This window comes from Pleurodeles waltl, chromosome 12, assembly GCF_031143425.1.
Source record: "Pleurodeles waltl isolate 20211129_DDA chromosome 12, aPleWal1.hap1.20221129, whole genome shotgun sequence".
In the NCBI taxonomy this organism is placed as follows: Eukaryota; Metazoa; Chordata; class Amphibia; order Caudata; family Salamandridae; genus Pleurodeles; species Pleurodeles waltl.
Window position 1 is genome coordinate 190200282 of NC_090451.1, and position 23226 is coordinate 190223507.

At 48.2% G+C, this 23226-nt stretch overlaps 1 protein-coding gene across 5 annotated transcripts in view; it reads right to left on the reverse strand.

The window, feature by feature from the left end:
* Nucleotides 1-23226, reverse strand: part of FBXO31 (F-box protein 31) — a 205776-nt gene that overhangs the window by 28594 nt on the left and 153956 nt on the right. For all 5 annotated transcript variants that reach the window (XM_069216501.1, XM_069216502.1, XM_069216504.1 and 2 more), the window contains one exon: nucleotides 18595-19007. In XM_069216501.1, the coding sequence (XP_069072602.1) occupies nucleotides 18595-19007 (413 nt within the window). The remainder of the gene's footprint in view (nucleotides 1-18594; nucleotides 19008-23226) is intronic.

The window sequence follows — 23226 nt, forward strand, 5'->3', positions numbered from 1 at the left end:
TGTTTCCCCATTGCATCCTATTGTAACTATACATTGTTTGCACTGTTTTCTAAGACTATACTGCATATTTTTGCTATTGTGTATATATATCTTGTGTATACTTCCTATCCTCTCACTGAGGGTACACTCTAAGATACTTTGGCATATTGTCATAAAATTAAAGTACCTTTATTTTTAGTATAACTGTGTATTGTGTTTTCTTATGATATTGTGCATATGACACTAAGTGGTACTGTAGTAGCTTCACACGTCTCCTAGTTTAGCCTAAGCTGCTCTGCTAAGCTACCATTATCTATCAGCCTAAGCTGCTAGACACCCTATACACTAATAAGGGATAACTGGGCCTGGTGCAAGGTGCAAGTACCCCTTGGTACTCACTACAAGCCAGTCCAGCCTCCTACACCTACCCTGTCACACACAGATGTAGCTAACAGTAATGTCTGCATTCTCCTTTATTTCCCCCACTAGCCCAGCCCCTATCACAGTGGTCCTCTTGTTGACATCAAAGTGTCAGGTCCTACAGGAGCGTCAGGACCTCTTGGGGGGTTTTCATACAACATTTGGGGCTCCCTTGAATGAGGCCTAAGTCATCCCACATAAAGAATGTTAGATGTGGGAGGACACAAGAACTACCATAGTACACTTCCCACAAGCACGCCCAACCCTAAGACCCCACATTTAGTGTGGTCCAATACTTCAGTCATCTTGAAAATGCTCAAAAAAGTTGGTAGGGTTAGCCTCAATAACCTTTTTCCCCATTTGTTAGGTGTCCCTAAGGGTAATTCCCACCCACTAACTTGTGCCAGGCATAAATGTGGCATCTGCAGGAACCCACGTCAGAACACTCTTGGACCTGAGGAAGATCATGAGAGGATTGAACCTGATCTCTCTCTTTCTTGTGCACAGGCAAAGGAAGTGAACTCTAAGGATCATAAGACTGACTTTCTGTTTAAGCTACAAGGATATAACTAGCTCCAAGAGGCCTCTCCTGCAACTGTGCAGCTGCTCAGTTGTAACTGGATCTGAACTAAACTCTTTCTACCACCCTGTGAGTCTCCAAGTGCCTCCTCCTCAAGCTACTGGAGTACTTTAAAAGTATACTTCTTTGGTGGATTGGGTTTTAAAGGACCAAAGGTCAGAAGGTACATTTCTTTGACCTAGATGAACCTTGTTAGTATATCCAGCCTGTGCTCCACTGTGCTCAGCATAAAATTGAGCCTGCATTCTGTTCTACTGCGACTACTGAGTCCTAATACTTTAAAAATGCATATATCCTTTCAGCCTTCTTGGATTCTTTAAAAAAAAAAAAGTTACTTTTTTTTTTTTTACTAATTCGTTTTGGGCTTTTTATTGTTATGCATTTCAACTTTATAGCTATTTTTGTACTGCATAACTACTTTACACATTGCTTATATGGCAAGCCTGTCTTCTCTGTGCCATTTCTACCAGGGAGATGAGTTCAGGGTCATTTAGTGATTATAGTGGTTCACCCTGACAAGGACTGTGATAATTACTTGAGGTGGTACTTACTCCACTCAAGTAATAACTCCATTTCTTACAAAGTTCCTAAGTTTACTGATTTTATTTCCCCTTATGAACAGAATGTGACTTAATCCCTGGAAGGGGGAGGATACAGTTTCCTGTTTTTGTTGCCCCAATCCCTTCTGATAGAAAGTGCACTCTGTGAATACAAATCTGTACAATTTTAGAGAAATAACACCTGCCTGTATGGATTTGCTACCAGAACGGTTTCACTTACCATAAGAGCTTTCTAGTTATAAAATATATGCTTCTTTACGGTGTAATACAGTTGTTGATATAGGTATTAAGTATAGTCAACCATTCGCTGAGACATGACCTCCACGTCCTCAAATAAGACACCATCCTAATGTCCGAAGACAATCAGTACTTCTTCAAGTTCAGATGGTAAGAGGATAATTAATGTTTTAATGTATTAACCAGGCATCAAACATCTGGTACCTTACTTCTAGGTCAGACCTTTCCCTGCTTTGGAACAACATCTATTCTATGTAAATCCGTTCTTTTCAAAATGTACCTACTCCGAAATGCCTTCTAAATAGCTCATTAAGATACCAGAGCACGTCCTATTCCATTCTGACTACCTCTCTCTTTGTATCTTCATATTCAGGTTCTAAAGTTTAATTTGGGTGTGAAGAAAAATAGATAGAGTCCCTTTGAAGCTAACAGTGTTTCCTTTGCATTTTCCTGTTGCACTGTTCAGAGGTTATCAGGTTCTGTACTTGTGTTTAGTATCAGAATAAGCCAAAGGAGCAGAATGGCTCAAAACTGTTCAGAGCTAACCACTGGAACGCAAACTACTATCTACCACAGGGCAGAAACTTTCAGCCAGTATGGCAAGGTTTCTCTACCTGAATCTGGGGTCCCACGCCGGTGGTGACTGAGGAACTCTTCTATGCCCCAGGGTAGAGGTCTGTACTGCCAATTACACTTGAGTAATTTGGGACCAAAACGTGGGGAAGTCTGACAGCCTGCCTTGAGGGATGAAGGTGATGAAATGCTAACGAGGTGCCCATTGCATGAGGAAGTTGCTGACTAGAAATGGAGAACTGCGAAGAAGCTCAGGAGGTTGTAAACTTTGGCAGCAGGAAAGACCGGCACCATTCACGACAAGGAATGAGGTGTGAATGTCCAGAGTCTCCAGTGTGTGCTGTTCCATGAAAGTGTTCAAAATCAATAGGTCTTCTTGAAGATCCTCAAAATGCTAGTGGACATTTCCACCATTAGAAACTATTGCCCTGAAATGAGAGGCGCTCATCAAATTACGACCACAGTCGGAGATTGTACTGGATTGAGCTGTGCCAAGAGGAGAAAGGCCCTGATCACAGATGAGACCACTGGACATTGTCTGACTTATCACTGCAACTAGCGCAGACTCCTTCCTTTGCTTGGGCAAGGGAGTGTAGTCTGGGCCGAAAGAAGAACCAAGGAGCAGGACTTCCTGGCCTGCAACCAGCAAGACTGCTGCACGGGTGCTGCTACCCATATACTGTCTGTGTTTAACTGATTAGCATACACCAGCATGTCTACAGGGCCTGGAGATGCCACAGACATGCCCTACTTGGTAGCCCATGCAAGGTGGACACAACCTCTAACAGTGAAGCTGCTGAACAACTACAAACTACAGAGTCTTCATACACGCGACAATCACAGACAGAGAGATATTGTGACTCCAAGAGGAAGGGTGGAGGGTAGAATAACTATCTATGTCTGGGGACTAGAACGATACCGACTGAGCCAGAACAGTGAGGTCCCCTAAGAACAACTCCCCTTGAAGGTTAGGCACCAATGTGCATGACCTCATAAGACCAATCTACAGGAATTAGGTTACACTGAACTACAATCAGTATAGCTTAGAGGATGGCCTCTGATGATTATTTACTGCAATTGCATTTTGTTTGTGTTACAAACTAAAGTAGTGTCTGGACAATGCTTTATTAGTTATCAGATGTTTTAAGGAGTTCTGAGTCTCTAACCTAACTCCACCTCCCTGTGTAAGACTTGGACTGCTCTACTTAGTTACCCTGAAGATTAAGTGCTAAACGAGTGCTCAATTTCGGGCTCATTTAGAAGGGTAAGCCACATGACATCAGAGGTAGAAAGCCCTCATTGTCAGTTTGAGTCCAGTACCCCAGATTGCCTTGCGACTCCTGAAAGAGTCACAACACTTGCACTGTCGTCCTGTGTAGTTACTATCCTTCAAATTCCATATGGCAGCAATAAAGCTCCCGCCAAAGTATTCTGGAATTGGAAAGGCTTTAATTTACTTTTCCACAGGTGTTCCTTTCTACATTTAGAACCTAAAGCCTCCTGATCTACATAAAAAGAAAATGGTACATACGCTGTAAGTATCTGTCTGTGCATGTAGTGCTGTAGATGCGCATGCTCTGCATACTTCTGTTATCTAGTGCTGGGCATGGATGCGTGCAAGTTGTTTTTCTTCGAAGTAATCTTCAGAGTCATGAGGTAGTGGGTCTTCTCTTCTTGTGGGTAATGCACATGGTTATCGACTCCATTGTTGGATTGTTTTCCTGCATGGGGGGTGAAGATGGAATGTGAAACAAAGCATAGTATAGAGAGATGTCCATGCAAAATAAGAAAAATAAGACAAGTGATCCTATGGCAGGGCCGGAGGGGAGGATTACGCTAGTCTTTCCACTGTTATATAAACAGCAGTCATTACAACATTTAACAGACTTAATTTCCCATCAACCTAGGGGAAAAAGTCACAGTTTAACTGATTAACTTCTAATCAGATGCCAACGGGACCTCTCCATAGTTTTATGATGCTGTTGCTGCCTCCTCTTTCTTCACTGCTCAGCAGCTGAGTTAAGTGGCTCCTGCCACTTGGCCTCTTTATTAATGTGATTTTTTCGAAGTTTATTGCTGTATTGTGATGGTATAAGCTTAATTCGCTTAACACTATTTGTTGACTTATGGGGTAATGCGTGAAGATTATTCTTACAGCTGACTTGTGTAATTCAGTGCACGGGAACAAATGTTACTCCTCTACGGCTGCTGTCAATTTCCTTGATGCGCTACGGAGCCTAGGGCATTCAGTGCTGGCCTCTGGCCACCTCAGGGAGCCGCAATCCGACCGCGCTCTGCACGTCTTGCTCACCAGGACCAGCGCACTCTTTTAGATGCATTCCATCAGCGTGGCCAGCCGAGTGCTGAAAATACAGTGAGCCCCCCTCGCCTGGAGCCTTTAGGCCCACCAGGGAGTCCGTATTAGTCAGCGCTTAGCACTTTATGCCTTAAGTCGATCGAGGACACCGGCCCAGGAAAATCCTGTCCTGAGTAGTAAGTGGGCAATTGGTGTCCTGCAGGGCCTGACCTTGTGATTAGCCCCTTGGGCTACAATACCTGTTGGGGGACAACCCCCTCCACTTACCCCCATAGAATCAGCCCAGTCCCCAGCGTAGGCTCTCTTGTATCCTGCCCTTTGAACCCAGGACCCCTCTCAGGCTGGGAACTGCCTTGGCGCCTGAAAGTAAGCTGACCACGATGAGCGACACTGAGGAGACTTACCTGGAGGAGGATATTACTCCCCATCTCCCCACTGATGATGGCTTTTGCTAAATTATGCACGACTCAATCACAAAGGAGCACTGGCAGTAGGCCCCCTGGAGAAGTCTCTTTTGCAGTATGCAGAGCGCTGCTTCAAACCCCTCCCTAGGAGAGAGGTCAATCTAGGGCCTATACCCCCCTACCTCCAGGAAGCTCCATTCAGCCCCCACTGCTCTCTAAATGAAAGAGGGACCCCGAATCTGGCATTGATACATATGCATTTGACATATTGAAGAGGGCCTCTATGACCGGTGAACAGCCTCTGCTGCAGGACCCCCCCCCCCCCCCCCCCAGAACCTGTTCCCTCAGGACTGCCACCCTCAGATGCCTGTTGCATCCCGACCCCTCCTCACCTTCTCAGGCCCCACTTTCACCTTCGAGCTCAGAGGGAGAGCAGGAGTCAGACTCCTGTCCCTGGCGTCCCTCACCACGCGATGAGCAAGAAGAGCAGGTGGCCACTGCCACCCAAGACACATTGGTTATACTAGATCCAGAGAGCCTTCTGCATCCCCATTCCTTTGAATGGATACCTAAAGATATAGATGTGGCATATGTCGGTGAGCGGCTTTGTAAGCCTCTGGACAAGGAGGTCCGCAACCGACTGCGCACAGAGTGTACATGCTCAACCCTGGGAGAAAAGGTGGCACTCACGCCAGACATGAATGCATGGCCACCTTCCTGGGTAAATACATACAAGACCCTAAGAAGGGGATTGACTAATCCTGGTGGGCACCAGGACAAACTCTTAGACCTGACAGGCCCCATAATCCATATCCTGGACATGGCAGAAGATGCCAATGCATCTGGGAGCCTTATATCCCCAGAGCTCCTCTCAGGTTGGGCCGAACAGGCCATCCTCCTCCTGGCGAACACAAATTGTGACATCTCCACAGAGAGGCGCTGTTCGCTCCTCATAAAAATCAACTATAAGTTGGGAGACATGGCCACCTCAGAGGCAGGTCCCATTGCTCAAGGAGAGTTATTTGGGGAACCACTCAACCAGTAACTGGATAAATTTGCGCAGATCTTCAACTCCCTCAATAAGATGCAGGCTTCCATAAAGCGCATCTTTACGTCTTGGGTTTCCCCTGGGGCAGGCCAAGGTAGTGGGCATTCGCCCAGCTGTGCTCACCACCCAGCCTCCACCAGAGGACATAACAGGAGGGGGTGATACCAGGACGCATCCAAGTTCAGAAACGTTTACCCCACTTGGGGGTACCCCCACCACTGCAAGATGAGGAAGTCATGGCAGTTTCAGCTAAGGAAACAATTCAGGTGAGAGTCCAGTCCTTTCCTTTGCGGTGACTGAGGGCAGACAGGAATTATTTCCACAAATGGCAGGACCTCACATCTGATGCCTGGGTTCTTCAAACTGTGAGAGGGTTCCATGGTGAGTTTTCAGCTCCCCTTACCAAGAAAGGACCATGATTCCCCTGGTCTTTTCTCCACCTAACGTGGCTCTAGTGGACATGGAGGTATCAGACTTGATATTCAAAGGGGCAACAGTGAGGACAGCCCCCCCCCCCCCCCCCCCCATCACAGGGGATTTTAAAGCAATCTCTTCCTCGTAAAAAAGAAGGACGGTGGCCAGAGATCGGTAATCAACTTGAAGGAGTTCAATGAATGGTTGGTTTACAAACACTTCAAGATGGAGGGCATCCATCTACTCAGGGATCTTCTCTTTCCCAATGACTGGATGGCGCGCCTGGACCTCAAGGATGCCTATCTCACAGTCCCGGTGTTCCATCCTCCCCACTGCTTCCTCCAGTTTCAATGGCAGGGAGAGACCTTCCAGTTCATCTCCTTCCCTTTCGGTCTGTGTTCCGCGCCTTGGTGCTTCACCAAGATGATGTATACAGTGGTAGAGTGCCTCAGAACTCGAGGCATCAGACTCATTATCTACATGGACGACATCCTCTTAACGGACCAATGTCTGCGAAGTCTCTTGAGACACCTACAAATGACTGTCTCACTCCTAGAGTACCTCGGATTCATAATAAGCCAACAAAAGTCAGCTCTCTTCACCTCTCAGCAACTACTTTTCTTGGGTTTCGTAGTGGACTCAGTTTGGGTCACTCTCAGCCTTCATTCCCAGGAGATGTCCAAGACACAAACTGTGTCGCCTGGCAGCTAGGCCCTCTGCCTCCCTCCACCAAATAGCAAGATTGGTGGGACTCCTGCTGTCCTCGACCAGGCCATCTTTTCGAGGCCCTCCAACGATTAAAAGCCTCCCATTTCAGGAAAGGTCTGACGTACTCTCAAGTGGTTCCATTATGCAAGGATGCCAGAGAAGACATCCAGTTGTGGCTCACTCATATAGAGGCCTGGAATGGTCGAGCGATCTCTGGATCCTTTACAGACCTGGTCAGAGTCAGATGCCAGTGGCACAGGCTGGGGAGCGAGATGTGGAGATTTCTCCACCGGCAGAAGATGGTCTGCACAAGAAAAATCCATGTATATCAACTCCTTGAGGGCCCCTTTGCAGTCCGTTGCTGGACCAAGGAGCGGGCACAGTGCTGTGCCCTCCTCAAAATGGACGTGGCAGCAGTACTTTACATAAATCACCTCAGAGGATTTTGTTCTAAGAACCTGGCAGATCTAGCCCACAACTTCTGGCACTATTGCCTGCAGAATCAGGCCTCCGCAATGGCAGAACATCTTCTAGGTGCAGTCAACCAGGTAGCCAATTGGCACTCACGTCATAGCCGAGACGTAAGCCTCTTGCATCTACATCCATCAGTTTTCCAAACCGTATGTAAATGGTGGGGCCCGTTCTCAGTGGAAATCTTTGCGTCCTGCCTGGATTGCCAGCTCCCGAGATGTCAGTTGGCGCCCAGATCCAGAGGCAGCGGCCACTAATGCATTTCTCCAAGATTGGCAACAGGAACAGAGATATGCCTTTCCCCCGTTGGTAATGATCACGCGCCTTTCAGCCCAGGTCAGGCATCAAATGGCAGACGTAGTCTTGGTAACCTCGACATGGACTTCAAGCTTGGTATCCAGTTCTTCTGGAACTTTCTAGGGATTCTTCAATCCCTCTACCCCTGTTTCAGGATCTCCTCTGGGATCCGTAGGAGAATCCCCACCCTATGGTGCTGGAAGGGTCCTTATCTCTTATGGCACAGAAGATTACAGGGAACGCTGGAAAATCCAAGGCCTTTCAACACAGGCTTCATGCCTCCTCTTCAAGTCATGGGCAGACAGCACGGTCAAATGTTATTGATCCGCATGGTCTAGATGGAGGAGCTGGTGTCATACACTACGTCTGGATCCCCTGGGGCAAAGATTGTCCGCATCCTGAATTTCCTAACCTTTTTGGTTTCAGAGGGCCTGGCCTATAGAACAAGCAATACCTTCTGATTGGCGATCTTGGCCAGTGACCCACAGGTGGGAGATCACACAGTAGGTGAACACCTGTTGGTCTGCAAGCTCTTGAGAGGAATTACCCTTTCCCTCCTTCCGGAACCCAGATACTCTGTTCTGTGGGATGCTAACAAGGTCCTCAAGTAATTCCTTTCCTGGCTATCTAATAGGTACCTATTGCAGAAGGAAATATCGGCTAAACTAGCCACCCTCCTTTGTCTCATTTCTTGCAGAAGCGTTTCAGACGTTCGAGCACTGGACACAGCGGGTAGAGTATTTACCTCGGGATGGGTATCTTTCTGTATTTCATGACGCACAAAATGTAACTTGTGTGGGTAACTACTCTTCTTTACCAGATTTCCCAAAACTTTGTGTGGTGAGATGTATAAAGGCTTACAAGGCCATGACTGTGGACTTCCATCCCCATGGAGGACAGCAACTGCTGATAGCACTGCGTAAACTGTTCAGATCGGACTCTTCGCCTACAATTGCCAGATGGGTCCCATGGGCCATGCAAGAAGCTTGCATAGACACCAAGATTTTTGGGGCATATTCAGCTAGAGGAAAGATGGCTTTCAAGGCGTTCTTCCTTGGGGTTTGCCTAGAGGATATACTCAGTGCTGTGGACTGGTCATCTAATTCCACCTTTGACAGATTTTACTTTAAACCAGTCCCCACCATTGCTTCGCTGGTCGTGGATAAGCATTAAACCAGCATAATCCTCACCTCTGGTCCTACCATAGAATGAAAAATTTCCTAGCTATCGTAACTGAAAGTTTCAATTCTATTAAGGACAATGAGGCAAGGATTAACCCACGGGCACGGCTTTCTGCCTTCTTTTGGGTCACTACGGATTTTCTTTCATTCGTATTGTCATGATATTGACCAAATATGAGTATACGATGCACCCTCTTTGAACGGTAGTATTTAGTTCTTCTAATGTCATGTTTCATAGACTTTTGTTCAATTTCCTCCTAGAATCCGAAGGGTCACAACAGGACTAAGAACGACACTCTTGGTCTGCAGTCTCAGGAAGAAATAATGAGGGAGCAATAGTGTTGTAAGACTATGGAGGGATCCCAGGGGCATCTGACTGGATTTTATTCAGTTAAACTGAGACTTTTTTCCCCCTAGGTTGATGGGAAATGAAGTCTGTTAAATGTTAAAGTAATGGCTGCTGTTTAAATGAATGAAGACAAGCGTAATCCTTGTCTTTCCTTAATAGAATTGAAATTTCCTGTTGCAATAGCTAGGACATTTTTCATTACAAACAACCACAGGCATACGTGGAGTTGGGTGAGCACATGTTAATCTACAGCACTACATGCCACAAATAGATGCTTACAGGGTAAGTAACATTTTCAATTTGAGGCACATGTGGCTGTAGATACACATGCTGTGCATAGACTGTAGAGCAGTGCTCATAAAAAACAGTGGCTAGCCTGTGGGTGTTGTAGTAGAATGAAAAAGTGTAGGAAGTACTGCTTGACCAATGTTAGCTTGTTGGCAAACCAGTACATCCACACTGTAATGTTTTGTAAAAGCCAATGGTATGTTACCCAGAAAGGCCAAAGAGGCTCCTTTCTACCAAGTCTAGTGAGCTCTAGGAAGAGTGGGCAGAGTCCTCTTAGCTTCAGCATAGCATGTTTGGATGCATTTGACAGTCCATCTAGCAATGGCTGAATTGGACAAAGCCTTCCTCCCTTTGTAGGGTTTAGAGAAAGCAACAAAGAGCTGCTGTGTCTTTGTAAATGGTTTAGTTCTATCAATGTAGTAGACAAGGGCTTGCTTTACATCCAAAGTATGGAGAGCCTGTTCTGAAACAGAATTGGGTTGTGGGAAAAACACAGGACTGGTTAAGGTGGAAGGAAGGGAGATACCACTTCAAGGAGAATTTTAGGATTGGTACGAAGGACAACCCTATCTCTATGAACTTGGAAGACCGGTTCTTCCACGGTTAATATCTGTAGCTCACTGACACACCTGAGTGAAGTGATCGCAATAAGAAAGGCCAGCTTCCAAATTAGGAATTGAAGGGTGCAGAAGTGGAAAGACTCAAACAGAGGGACCATGAGCTTTTTAAGTACAGCGCAGAAATTCCACATCGGGGCCAGTGGAAGTTGAGGAGGAATGATTCTCGAGAACCTCCATGAAAGCCTTAATGACTAGAATTGTGAAGAGAGATGTGTTGTCTATTCTGAAGGTAGGCAGCCACAGCAGCCAAGCACAGATGTATGGAGGTGAAGGCTAGACAAGAAACCTGCACATGTAATAGGAAACAACATCCTGCACCGTGGTTTCAAAAGAATCAATGTGTTTTGAGTGACAGTAGCACACAAATCTTTTCGACCATGCTGCATACCAGTCAGAAGCTGTAGGTCTGCAAACTTCCTTAAGGATGCTCACACATTCCAGAGAAAGGTTGAGGTGTCCAAACTCTATTACCTCAGGAGCCAGATTGGAAGGTTGAGCATCCTGGGATCTGGGTGCCCGATTTCTCCATGGTTCTGCATGAGAAGGTCCAGGCTCTTGGGTAGTGAAACTAGAGATGGCAAGCCCATGTGGGAGCCACCAGGATGAGCGTGAGGGACTTCTGCCAAAATCTCTGTAGCACAAACGGAAGGAGAGGAAAAAGCAGAAAAGCTTGGGCAAATATCCCTGATCAGCTCATCCACAGTGCATTGCCCATGGATTGTAGTTGTGAGAACCTGGATGAGAGGTTGGGGCATTTGGAGTTTTCTGTTATTTCAAACAGGTGTGTTTCTAGGAAGCCCCACCTGCAGAAGTAACTGAGGACCTCCAGGTGAAGTTCCCACTTGGACTTTTTGCCCCATCCTGCTAATGAGGTCAGCAAAGTCATTGTCTATACATGAAAGGTACTAGGCTAGCAAACTAAATTTGTGACGGAAAGCCGAGGACTAAATGTGGTCCCTTATTTCTGAAGGTAATACATGGTTATTATTTTGTCTGTGCAGACAAGGACAACTTTATCAGGTAAGGTAGGAAAGCCTTCAACACTAGATGGATGGCTAGAAGTTCCAAGTAATTGATATGTAAACCCTGTTGTTTGGGCTCCCATCACCTTGAACATTTACATTCTGTACATGGGCTCCCCATTTCCTAAGGGAGGCGACCCCGGTGATGGTTCCCTGTGGAACAGGGTGGAGGAAAAGCCGTCTCTTTAACAGGTTGTTGGTGTTACACCAATGCAGAGAGCAATAAGTGCAGCAGCCAATCATCACTAGATCATCCCAATGATCCTCCGCTTGAGACCACTGTTGTGCTAGGCATTCTTGCAACGGACACATGTGTGGCCTGGCATGGCGTACTATGGCAATATAGGAGGCCATCATGCCTAGGAGGTGCATGACTGTTCTGTGACTTGTTGATGTGGCTGGAAAAGAGGGACCAGTGCTTGAAAAGACTGCACTCAAGTAAGGTTTGGATAAGTCATACCCACCTCTGGTGTTGAGAATGGCTCCAAATAAAGTTGGATCTGGAGGGGCTGGAGGTGGGATTTTGGAGCATTGGTGGTAAACCCTAACCTGTGTAGCAGATCTATTGTGACTTGCGTATGCTCGCAATATAGCTGGTGGGTGGCACTCTTGATCAGCCAGTCACCCAGATAAGGAAAGACATGATTGCTTGTCTGTGCAGGTATGTGGCCACTGCTGCAAGGCACTTGGTGAACAGCGAGGGGCACTAGAAACTCCTAAGGGGATTACTCTGAATTTATAGTTTTTTCTGCTGCCCACAGCCCCGAGATATTGGTGATATGTCTGATTTATTGGTATGTTGCAATAAGTGTCCTTCATGTTGGCAGAGGTCATTAAGTCACCTGCCGAAGAAACGGAATAACATCCTGGAGGGTGACCATATGAAAGTGCTCCGATAAAATGTATTCGTTTAGCAATTCGAGGTCCAGGATTAGTCAGAGGGATTTGTCTTTTTTGGGTATTAAGAAGTATAGGGAGTAAAAACCGTATCATGCTGATGGTGGGGGACGAGTTCTATAGGCCCTTTGAGAAGGAATGCTTGGACATCTTTGTGAAGTGGCAGGTGTTCTGGAGAGTTTTTATCTGTGACTGGATCGGTGGGAGTCATGGAAGTGAGCTCCAGACAATAACCATGTTGGATAATATCCTTTACCCACTGATCTTAGGTGATGGACTGCCATGTGGGGAAAAAGCCTTGAAAGCGACCCCCAAGAGGTGCTCTGTAGTCCGGGGAAGACCTGGCAAGTCAGGGACTGGCGGCACTGATGTCAGATTTGCTGGTTGATGCCAAAGGTCTGAGCTGCAAGGGCGCTTTCTGTTTTGGTGCTATAGTCTGGTCAGCTCAGAGAAAGGTGAAGTTAACACTGAAGGGCATCTCTGTGCCGGTGTTGGAGTAGCTGGTGTCAAACCAGTCAGCTTGGAGGGCTTCTTCAGCACCAACCCGAAGCTGGGTGGAGCATCCGAAGTAGGTCCCAAGGTAGAGGCGGCCCAAAATCCTGGGTGACTGTGTGCCTTTTCGAGGTGGGCAGCCCTGATTTGAGACTGCCTACTTGAGCGGTGTTGAGGGGGACGATGTGCCGTAATCACAGACTGCTTGGCTGGCAGAAGATGGTCATTGAGAGTCTTTTCAGACAGAAACGAACAGCAGGCATCACAGGCAGCCTCCTTGTGCTCAGGCAAGAGGCACAAATTACAGACCTGATGAAAGTCACTCTGAGGCTGTCTTGTGGCAGCAAAGACAGTATCTGAACAATGTCCGTTCCATTATCATCGAAGCATGTTGGAGAGACGCAGCCAAGGTGGAGGTAGATCCCGAAAGGCAAAGGTTACGCTGGGCCGAGGTTGGTCTGAAACCCCACTTGTGAGAAGTAACAACCATTAATCCAAGACGAAAAGAAAAAGGGGACGAAATCGATGAACAATACCGATGGAGAGGAGGAATCTGTGCAGATCGAAAATTCTACAGAGGTCCCTTTCCTACTCTCATTTGTGTAGTCTGAAAAGCCCTGGACCTCCGCCCTTTCCCAGGTGCTTTCTGCTTGGCTACTACTTTCACTGCACCAGCAGAGGTGTCCACTTCTTATAAAATTACTAATGTTGGGAGCGGCAAGAACAAATTTCCAAGGACCCCACTCCGGTGCATCATTCAGCACATCAATTACTCCTTCCACCTCTGCTACAGCATTGTTGTAGACTGAGGTCTTCTCAGACAGTGTGGACCTGGTCTACGCAGGCCTGATCAGATGCAAACATTGTTGGTCGTATTCATCTGCTTCTGTTGCCATAGAGACTTCAACAGTCTCCGTCAACTGCAAATATTTTAAATGTTTTTGTTTTTTTGTTTTAGATAATGACAGTGCATCAAAAAATTGTTTACATTCAGGAGATGGAACAACCATCCTGTCTCAGGGCCACAGACCACTGAAGAAAAAAAAAAAGGAAAAAAGGGTATGAAACAATTATTATCATATCATCTATGTGCTGGTCACATAATCAAAACCTTGAAAACATGTCTAGGTAAACTGTTTTAAGGATCAAAACAGTCATACTCATTGTGACTTGGTCAATGTCTGTGTTTGCCGGCTACTGGGGGCACTGTTGTGTATTCATTTTGAGTACCATTGTTTACTCTGGGCTGCTGCGAGGCAGAGGTAGCGACCACTGACCCTCGGGTAGGTCGCTCCCCTGCTCACGCAGCGCCTCCAGTCCCTGACTGCCTTCCTCTCCTGTGAGTGTGCTCCCCCCTTCTTGCCCGTGTACCCCGAGTGCTTGTGCTTGTGCTGACTAAAAATCCCTTTTTTCTCCTTGTACCCCGTGCGTGTGCCCCCGAGTGACTGAAATTCCCTTTTCTCTCCTTGTATCCCGTGCGTGTGCCCCCGAGTGCCGTGCGCCGTCCTCCCCTCTCAGCCCCTCCTTTTTAGTAGATTTTAGTAGGCTCTTGTTCCCTTTTCGCCGTATTGCCGCTTTTTCGTGCCGCTCCTACCGCGCTTTTCCCGCCGTTTTTTGCCGCTCTTTTTTGCCGCTCTTTTTTGCCGCTTCCAGCTCCCCTGCCCGCCCGCCTCCCAGCTGACCCCGCCTCCCCACCTACCCCTTAAATGGCGGCCGCTGCGAGGCCGCGCAGCGGGTGCGCCGCTGGCGTGCCGAAGGCGCGCCTAAGGCAAGCCCGTCTGCACCCGTCCGCGCCTGGACCGCGCCCAGCGCCCGAACCCCTGGCCCCCGCGCCCCCTGCTTGACCTATGACTCCTCCACCCTCGCCAACCTCAACCCCGGCCGTGCGCCGGGCTGCTACCGCGCCACCCCGAAACGAACCCACGGACCCTTCACCTGCAGCAACTGCCGCTTCACCTGCCTACGGACCCACACCGCCACCACCAAGAACGACGCCCCCGGAAGCAACCTCGAATGCATCCTGGTCAACACCCGCTCCGTCCACAGGCACGCCATCGAACTGTGGAACCTCATCAACTCAACGAACCCAGACATCGCCTTCCTCACCGAGACCTGGATGAACCCCTCCTCGGCACCCGACATCGCCATAGCCATCCCCGACGGCTACAAAATCATCCGGAGAGACCGCTTCAACCGCACCGGAGGAGGCATCGCCATCGCACACAAAAGCTCCATCAGCATCTCGACCCACACCGACAACTCACTTCCCGACGCCGAACACCTCCACTTCGCGATCCACATCGACCCCAAGACAACCCTAAGAGGCACCCTCATGTACAGACCACCAGGACCCCGCACCAAGTTCAGCGAAGACATCGCAGACTTAGTCAACCCCCACGCACTCTCATCCACCGACTACATCCTCCTAGGAGACCTCAACTTTCACCTGGAGAACCACACCGACAACAACACCACCGCCGTTCTAGACAACCTCGCCAACCTGGGACTGAAACAACTGGTCAACACCCCCACCCACTACGCCGGACACACGCTCGACCCCATCTTCTCCTCAAGCAAACACATCACCTTCAGCCACACCACCGAACTCACATGGTCGGACCACAGCTGCGTCCACTTCAGCTTCAAGAAAACCACCGTGCATCACCACACCCGGCAACCACCAAAAAGACACTGGAACCGAATCACCACAGAACAACTCGCAGCAACGCTCTCCCTGAACCAACCCACCAGCACCAGCAACCCCAACGAGGCCGCCAACAACCTCACCAACTGGATCTCCGACTGCGCCAACCTCCTGGCCCCTCTGAAGACCCAAACCAACACCAACAACCACAAGAAAAACTCCTGGTTCACCACCGAACTCAAAAACTCCAAGAAAGAATGCCGCCTCCGTGAGAAGACATGGCGCCTCAACCAGACAGAGGAAAACCTGACAGCTCTCAAGGACACCACCCGCCAACGCCTCCGCACCGCACGAAAAACAGCCTACCAGAACAGACTTGACAACAACGCCCACAACAGCAAGGAACTATTTGGCATCGTCAAAGAGCTCTCCAACCCGGACGCAGAAACCAACCCCATCCCTCCCTCACAGGACCTCTGCGACTCCCTCGCGACCTTCTTCCACCGTAAGATCGCCGACATCTACAACAGCTTCACGACCACCAACATGAACCCGCCCCCGGAAGCCGCAAACGACATCTCCACCATCCTCGCCTGGAACCCTACCACCACCGAGGAAACCACCCGCGTCATGAACTCGATCCACTCGGGATCACCCTCCGACCCCTGTCCTCACCACATTTACAACAAGGCCGACAACATCATCGCACCCCACCTCCGAGACGTCATCAACGCCTCCCTCACCACCGCTACCTTCCCTGAAAGCTGGAAACACGCAGAACTCAACGCCCTCTTAAAGAAACCTACAGCAGACCCCACCGAACTCAAAAACTTCCGGCCTATCTCCCTCCTACCGTTCCCCGCCAAAGTGATTGAGAAAATCGTCAACGCTCAACTCACCGCCGCCCTGGAAACCTCCGACTCCCTCGACTCCACTCAGTTCGGATTCAGGGCCAACCACAGCACCGAAACCACCCTCATCGCAGCCACGGACGACATCCGAGCCCTGACCGACAAGGGTGAAACCGTGGCCCTCATTCTCCTGGATCTCTCTGCAGCCTTCGACACGGTCTGCCACCGCACCCTGATAGACCGCCTCTGCAGCGCCGGCATCAGAGGCAAGGCCCTGGAATGGGTCATCTCCTTCCTCTCCGGAAGAACCCAGAGAGTCCGCCTCCCCCCCTTCAGATCCGCAGCCACGGAGATCATCTGCGGCGTACCCCAAGGATCCTCCCTCAGCCCCACCCTATTCAACGTCTACATGACCCCCCTGGCAAACATCGCACGCAAACACGGACTCGACATCATATCCTACGCCGACGACACCCAGCTCATCTTATCCCTCACCAACAACCCCACATCAGCAAGGACCAGACTGCACGACGGCATGAAGGAAGTAGCGACCTGGATGACAGACAGCCGACTGAAACTGAACACAGATAAAACGGAGGTCCTCATCCTCGGCCCTACCCCCTCCGCATGGGACGACTCCTGGTGGCCCCCCGCCCTAGGCAGCACTCCCCAACCGACCAACCACGCACGCAACCTCGGCTTCATCCTGGACTCCTCCCTCTCGATGACCAGACAGGTCAACTCGGTGACCTCAGCGTGCTTCAACACCCTCCGCATGCTCCGCAAGATCTTCCGCTGGATCCCCATCGACACCAGGAAGACCGTCACCCACGCTCGTCACCAGCCGCCTGGACTACGGGAACACTCTGTACGCCGGAATCACCACCAAGCTGCAGAGGAAACTTCAACGGATCCAGAACGCCGCAGCACGACTCATCCTGGACATACCTCGCCACCACCACATCTCCAGACACCTGAGAAAACTCCATTGGCTCCCGGTCAACAAGAGGATCACCTTCAGACTCCTCACCCACGCACACAAAGCCCTCTACAACCTCGGACCCAAACTCATCAACTCCCGCGTCTCCTTCTACACTCCTCCGCGCACTCTGCGCTCCACCGGTCAGGCCTTGGCAGCCGTTCCCCGCATCCGCAAAACCACCGCCGGAGGAAAATCCTTCTCTTTTCTGGCAGCGAAGACCTGGAACTCCCTGCCCAGTCACCTTCGCGCCATACCCGAACACCTCCCCTTCAGAAGGCAGCTCAAGACCTGGCTCTACGAGCACTGACCCCCTCCCCCCCAGCGCCTTGAGACCCTTATGGGTGAGTAGCGCGCTTTATAAATGTGATTGATTGATTCTTAGCCACGTCCAGGATGCTGAGAAACAACTGATCTGTCTCCATACATCATAGAACTTGTGGAAAGCTTGCAGGGTTATTAGACAGGCTGCAAATCTAAAACAGTTCAGTTCTCCAACTGTGTGTGACTACAAACTGTCAAGATGGTGAAATAGTGAACAAATTGTCACAGGCCAGGATAATTCAAAACTGAGCTGCCCCCTTTTTCTAATATTTTTCAACTCTGTCAAGGGTTAAACAGACACAAATAAATATTGCAAATATGACAGTTTAGAAAATATGTCAAGGCCAAGAAGAGCTCTGTATATATTTAAAAACAGAAACGCTTTCCAATAGGCATTCTGTAGGTCAGGGAACAGTAATGATTGCACATGGCTGAGGGAATGCTATGACTGAACTATGGTCTAAGTGTTGGTATTTCACAATCAAGTGTGTGTGTGTATATAACAAATATATTCACTTGTGAATTTCCTCTAGTAGCATAGATTTAGATGGTTACCCTTCTCCTGCCACTTTGAGGTCAGAGGAAGTGTTCTGTCAACAGGAACCTCAAACATATTGGTATCAAAAGCATCCTCAGTTGTCAGATACCTTTGTGCTCCGAGTTTTAATACCAATTTTATTTTATTTTTGACAGTGTCCTCTGAGATTGCTTGCCTTTTGTTTTCTCAACATACCTCCTTCCACTGAGCCCTATACTTCACGTATGTCATCATCTTTCTTATGCCATCACCTTCCTGTATGCAGTTTTCTACCTTTTTTCTTCTCCCTTCGCCACCTCTAAACCCTTGGTTTTCATTGGCACCATGCAGCTATTTAAGTTTTTCATTTTGTTTACAAAGTTTCATAAAATTGATTTCAAACAATTAGTTCTATATCTTACCACATTTTGCAGAGACGAGGATAGTCCTCGTTTCTAGCCATGACACCCATGGGAAGAACAAAGGGCTGGCTAGATTCAGCAGGAGTCGAATCTCCCTCCTCAGCTTGCCCTTCATTTGGCTGCTTATCTTTGGCTACCTCTTCTAATCCCACTGCATGGTCTCCGTTATAGAGGTACTGTGGGGCGGGATCTCCAGCACCTGGCCCTGGACCTGCTGCACCTGCTGGTGCCCGTTCCTCCTCCAGCCCGTCTGCTGCTGCCTCCTGCTGCTGAAGGTGGACCTGCTCCTGAATTTCAAGAATAATGCGAGAGAGCTCTTCAAAGACCCGCAAATGCTCAACATCTGGCAACTGTACTCGGCGGGTGAGGTCAATTTCCAATGTCTGTTGGCCAGCTGGAACATTGGGATCTCCCTATATCGAAGGATAAGATAACCAAACAGTTGTCAGTGACTAGAAATTAAGCAAAACAATGCCAGAAGTCATGCTGAAACTTCACTAGGAACCTTGCTTCTGCACACCACTACTGCAATACAATTTCCATAATTTTTCACATACAACCCTGAGGCCCTCATTGGATAATGGGGCGGTATTACCGCCAACAGGCAGGCTGTACATACCGCCACATTATGAGACTGGCTGCAGCCAACCCGCCACTTCTCCACTCATACCGCCATGGCGGTATGAGCCACCGGGCTGGAGATGTCTATCTTCAGCCCGGCGGCCGACATAGTACCGTCGATGGCATTATGCGCCGGCCTACCACCATGGTTAGGAACGCCACGAAAACCATGGATGTAGGCCCTACCGGTGACAGGGAATTCCTTCCCTGTCACCAGTAGGCGGTTCACAACCCCCCCCCCCCCCCTGCAATCCAAACTCACTCTTCCACCCACCCGTTACACAAAAAAAACTTCCACCCCCCTCTGATCCACTCACTCACCCCCACACACCACACAACTGACCCCACCCCCCACAGCCACACACGCAGACATCACTCCCCCACCCCCACTACAGTCACAGCGCCCCACACCCCCCTCCCCGCATAAACGCACCCACACGCACCACGCATACACCCATTAGCTTACACTGGAATACACACAATCATTCACACACTGGTATACACACATTCATTCACACACTGGCATACACGCATATTTGCAGACAAACGTCCACACATTCTTACACACAATCACACTGACACGCAGACGTGCACTCACTTCACCATTCTTACACGCATTCACTCACACGCATACAACTATGCAAACAACACAACACACACAGACGCATTCACACACAAACTCACATTCATGCACACACTCAGACACACACACACAACACCCCCCACCCTCCCGCCCCTCCTCACCTGTCGGATGCCTGATTTACCTTGTCTGGCGAGGAGGTCGTCCGGCAGGGAATGGGAAGGGGCGCTGCTACCGCGCCCCGCCAGCAGAACACCGCCAGGCCGTACTACTGGTACGGATGGTGGCGTTCTACTGGTGGGGCAGTGCTGGTGTTAGCAGCACCAGTTTACCACCGTCTACCACCATGAGCACTGCCGGACTTCCGCCCTTATTGTGGCAGAAGTCAGGCAGTGCTCATAATATGGTGGATGGATGGTAGCCGCCGTGGCGGTATGTTGGCGGCCATCACTGCGGCAGTAAAAAGGTATTTACCACCAATGCCATAACGATGCCCTAAGTTTGACAGAGAGCACATCTGCTTCAAACCCACCAACCACATTACCCCCATTCCAAGTCCACACAGAGATTGCAGGCTCATTCTGAACATCATTTAACAATGTATCAAAAACACATTTTTTATTTATTTTGTAACAACTGTAGTTCACAGATGAGGGTTTTCTGATCTTCCTAATTAAACAGGCACAATTACTAACCTAAAGTCAGGCAGACTCAAAAGAAAATGTAATATACCTGTAGGAAGAGTACGCTTTAAAGCATATACAACTCTGCTTCGTCTACAAGAGGGTACAGCTAGGAGCTGTCATAAGATGGCAAACTACGTTAAGACTAAGACTTGTCCTGCTGATTCCATGACAACTTTCTATATCTACACGCCACTCTGTGCAGGTGGTCAGAACAATAAGATATGATACTGACAACTGTACTAGCAACTGACTCCCTTTATACCAACCTACCTAATTCCCCTAGTCTTCTAGGACTTCCTAAACCACAGACAAGGCAACAAAATACTGCTTGCAGAGAACAAACTAGACATTTTTTTAAAATTCAGGTGCATGTCTACAACAGATTCTAGTGCTTGCTAGTTTGTGCTTACTAGTTTCCACTCAGTCCATTTCTCTCTACCTGTTCCTAAGCGAAAAGAGAGTATGACTGTGGGTGTTGAGGGGAGGGGCAGGGCACTATGGATAACCAGTACAATGAGTAACCTGCACTTACAGCAAACTATTTGGGGGCAAACCTACATACCAATTGGGCTAAGTTTAGGATCCATTAGAATAATAAAGTAAGTACATCTATTGAAACAAATGTATAGAACATATATCTCTAAAGGGAAAACACCTGGGGCACTGAAGTCAGATGGCATATTAATTAACAGGTGCGGATAATATACAAATAACCTAACATTCAGGGGTGTGAATTGTTTTCAACTAAAACTTCCATGGTGACAAGTAACCTATCAGAGCACCCAGCTCCCTGAATGCTTCATAGATATACTATAAAGCTGCACCACACATCAACAGTTTGTACAGTTCTCGTCATGAGAGGGCATGTTAGGGAAAGGGAGCACAATCACCTGAGCCTTACAAAGAAATGATGGAGAAGCACAATTCTTAGATTGAGAACAGTAGAAAGCCTGTAACTGGACTGCGAGTGGCAGTACAAGCAACCACGGACAAAACACCAGTTAGTTATCACTGGTGGACAGTAGTTTAAAAAGCTTATGGAGAACTGAAAGAACCAGTTTAAGGATGGATGGATGGTACAGCATCCAAAATGGAAAGGAGAAGTTGATCACACCTTGGAGGGGTCTGTTAAAGAGAATGTTTTGCATTTCAAACAACAAGTCCTGAGTTAATGCTCAGTCTTAAAGATCAAATGCCAAGCAACAAAGCTATGCTGTTGCCTGTAAGGAATAACACTATTGCTAAAATAAATAATGCAGAATGGCACCAAGAGCAGGAAACGCTGCCAGAAAGGCTTTGTTCATCTTGAGCATAATATTGAGGGAGTCAGCTGGGGTCCAAAAACATACATTAGTAGCCAAGGCATGGCACCACCCACATCAGTGCTCTGAATTTTGGAAGGGTCTCTGGCAGGGAAAGTAAAGAGAAGATTGGTCTCCTGGACATATTAAAATATTTAAAGGTTTGAGATGGGATTGGCTCCAGATTCCTAGGAATCTAAATGCATCCGAATCTGTCGCATTCTCAGATGAGGCATGGACACCAGCTGAACAGTGGAGATAATCAAGCCAAGGGACCAGCACACACTGATGAAGGCCCGAACTCTTGTTGGAAAATAAATTACCTAGCACTACCAAGATTATTTGTAGATTTTGTGCTTGAGAAGGAGAGAGAGTCAGAGCTGGAACATTGAAGAAGGCTCTAACTACTTTGTTATTTAACCAGAGGGGGAAAAGGGTGTTCCTGTGGTGCAGCATTTGGTAGTTTCCACTGCTATTATCTTGATGAAAACACATGGAGTCTACCTAAGGGGTTTTTGTGGGCGTTCCAACCCAGAACTTCAGGCATTTTATGTGCTGAGGTGATAAATGAACATAGAAGTAAAACTTGTGTCTTTTAGGTCTGTCACACCTAACTGTTTATGTGCAGTGCAGGAAGAACGTGACCAAGAGCCACCATCTTGAAGTAATGACAATCATGAAGGTTGAGACCTTGAACTTCTTCTCCACCACAGAGATCAAGAGTAAAATACACAAATCCCTGTTGTTCTAGGCTATAATATTGTTCTGAACTTCTGACAAACTTGAATTGGGATGAAAATTGGGGGATGGCAGCTGAGAAGAAAGAACTTGGGGTAGAGGGTGGCAGGGTGGGTAGGAGAATGAGATAACCACACATCATGGAAAAAGGGATTGGGAAATGCCCTCCCAAACTGAACAAGCATTTGCAATGCAACAGGTCTCACGTTTACAACGCTATCTGCTCTAACACGATTAAACTCCTAACCCGGCTTTTCACTGGTAATGAAACCTATCGGCAAAAGTGCATTTATGTACTAACCGGAAAAACTGCAATTAACTGTGTAACAGGGTTGATATTATGTAAAGCGCTCGACTTCTGCCAAGCTACATCGCGCTGGGAAAATAGAGAAAAAGTAGTCCACGAGCCGGACGGAAAACAGCGAGCCTCGCATGTTTTCTGTACTTGGTCGATGCGCTCGAGGAGGGCTATCCACCGGAAAAGGCATGACGTATGCATGCCTTCCACTAATGAAATCAAGCAGATTCTAACAGGCAAGCCCACGAACCAATGACAGACACTGGCGTGATGTGGACGGGGCTTCAAGCCCTTTTTAATAACTAAAGCGTCTCGGTAAGTGAAACACATGCGCATGCGACGCAGGCTCGACCCTAAAAATGTAGTAGATTTGTCCACCAACAGATGTCCCCAAGAAGAAACAGAACT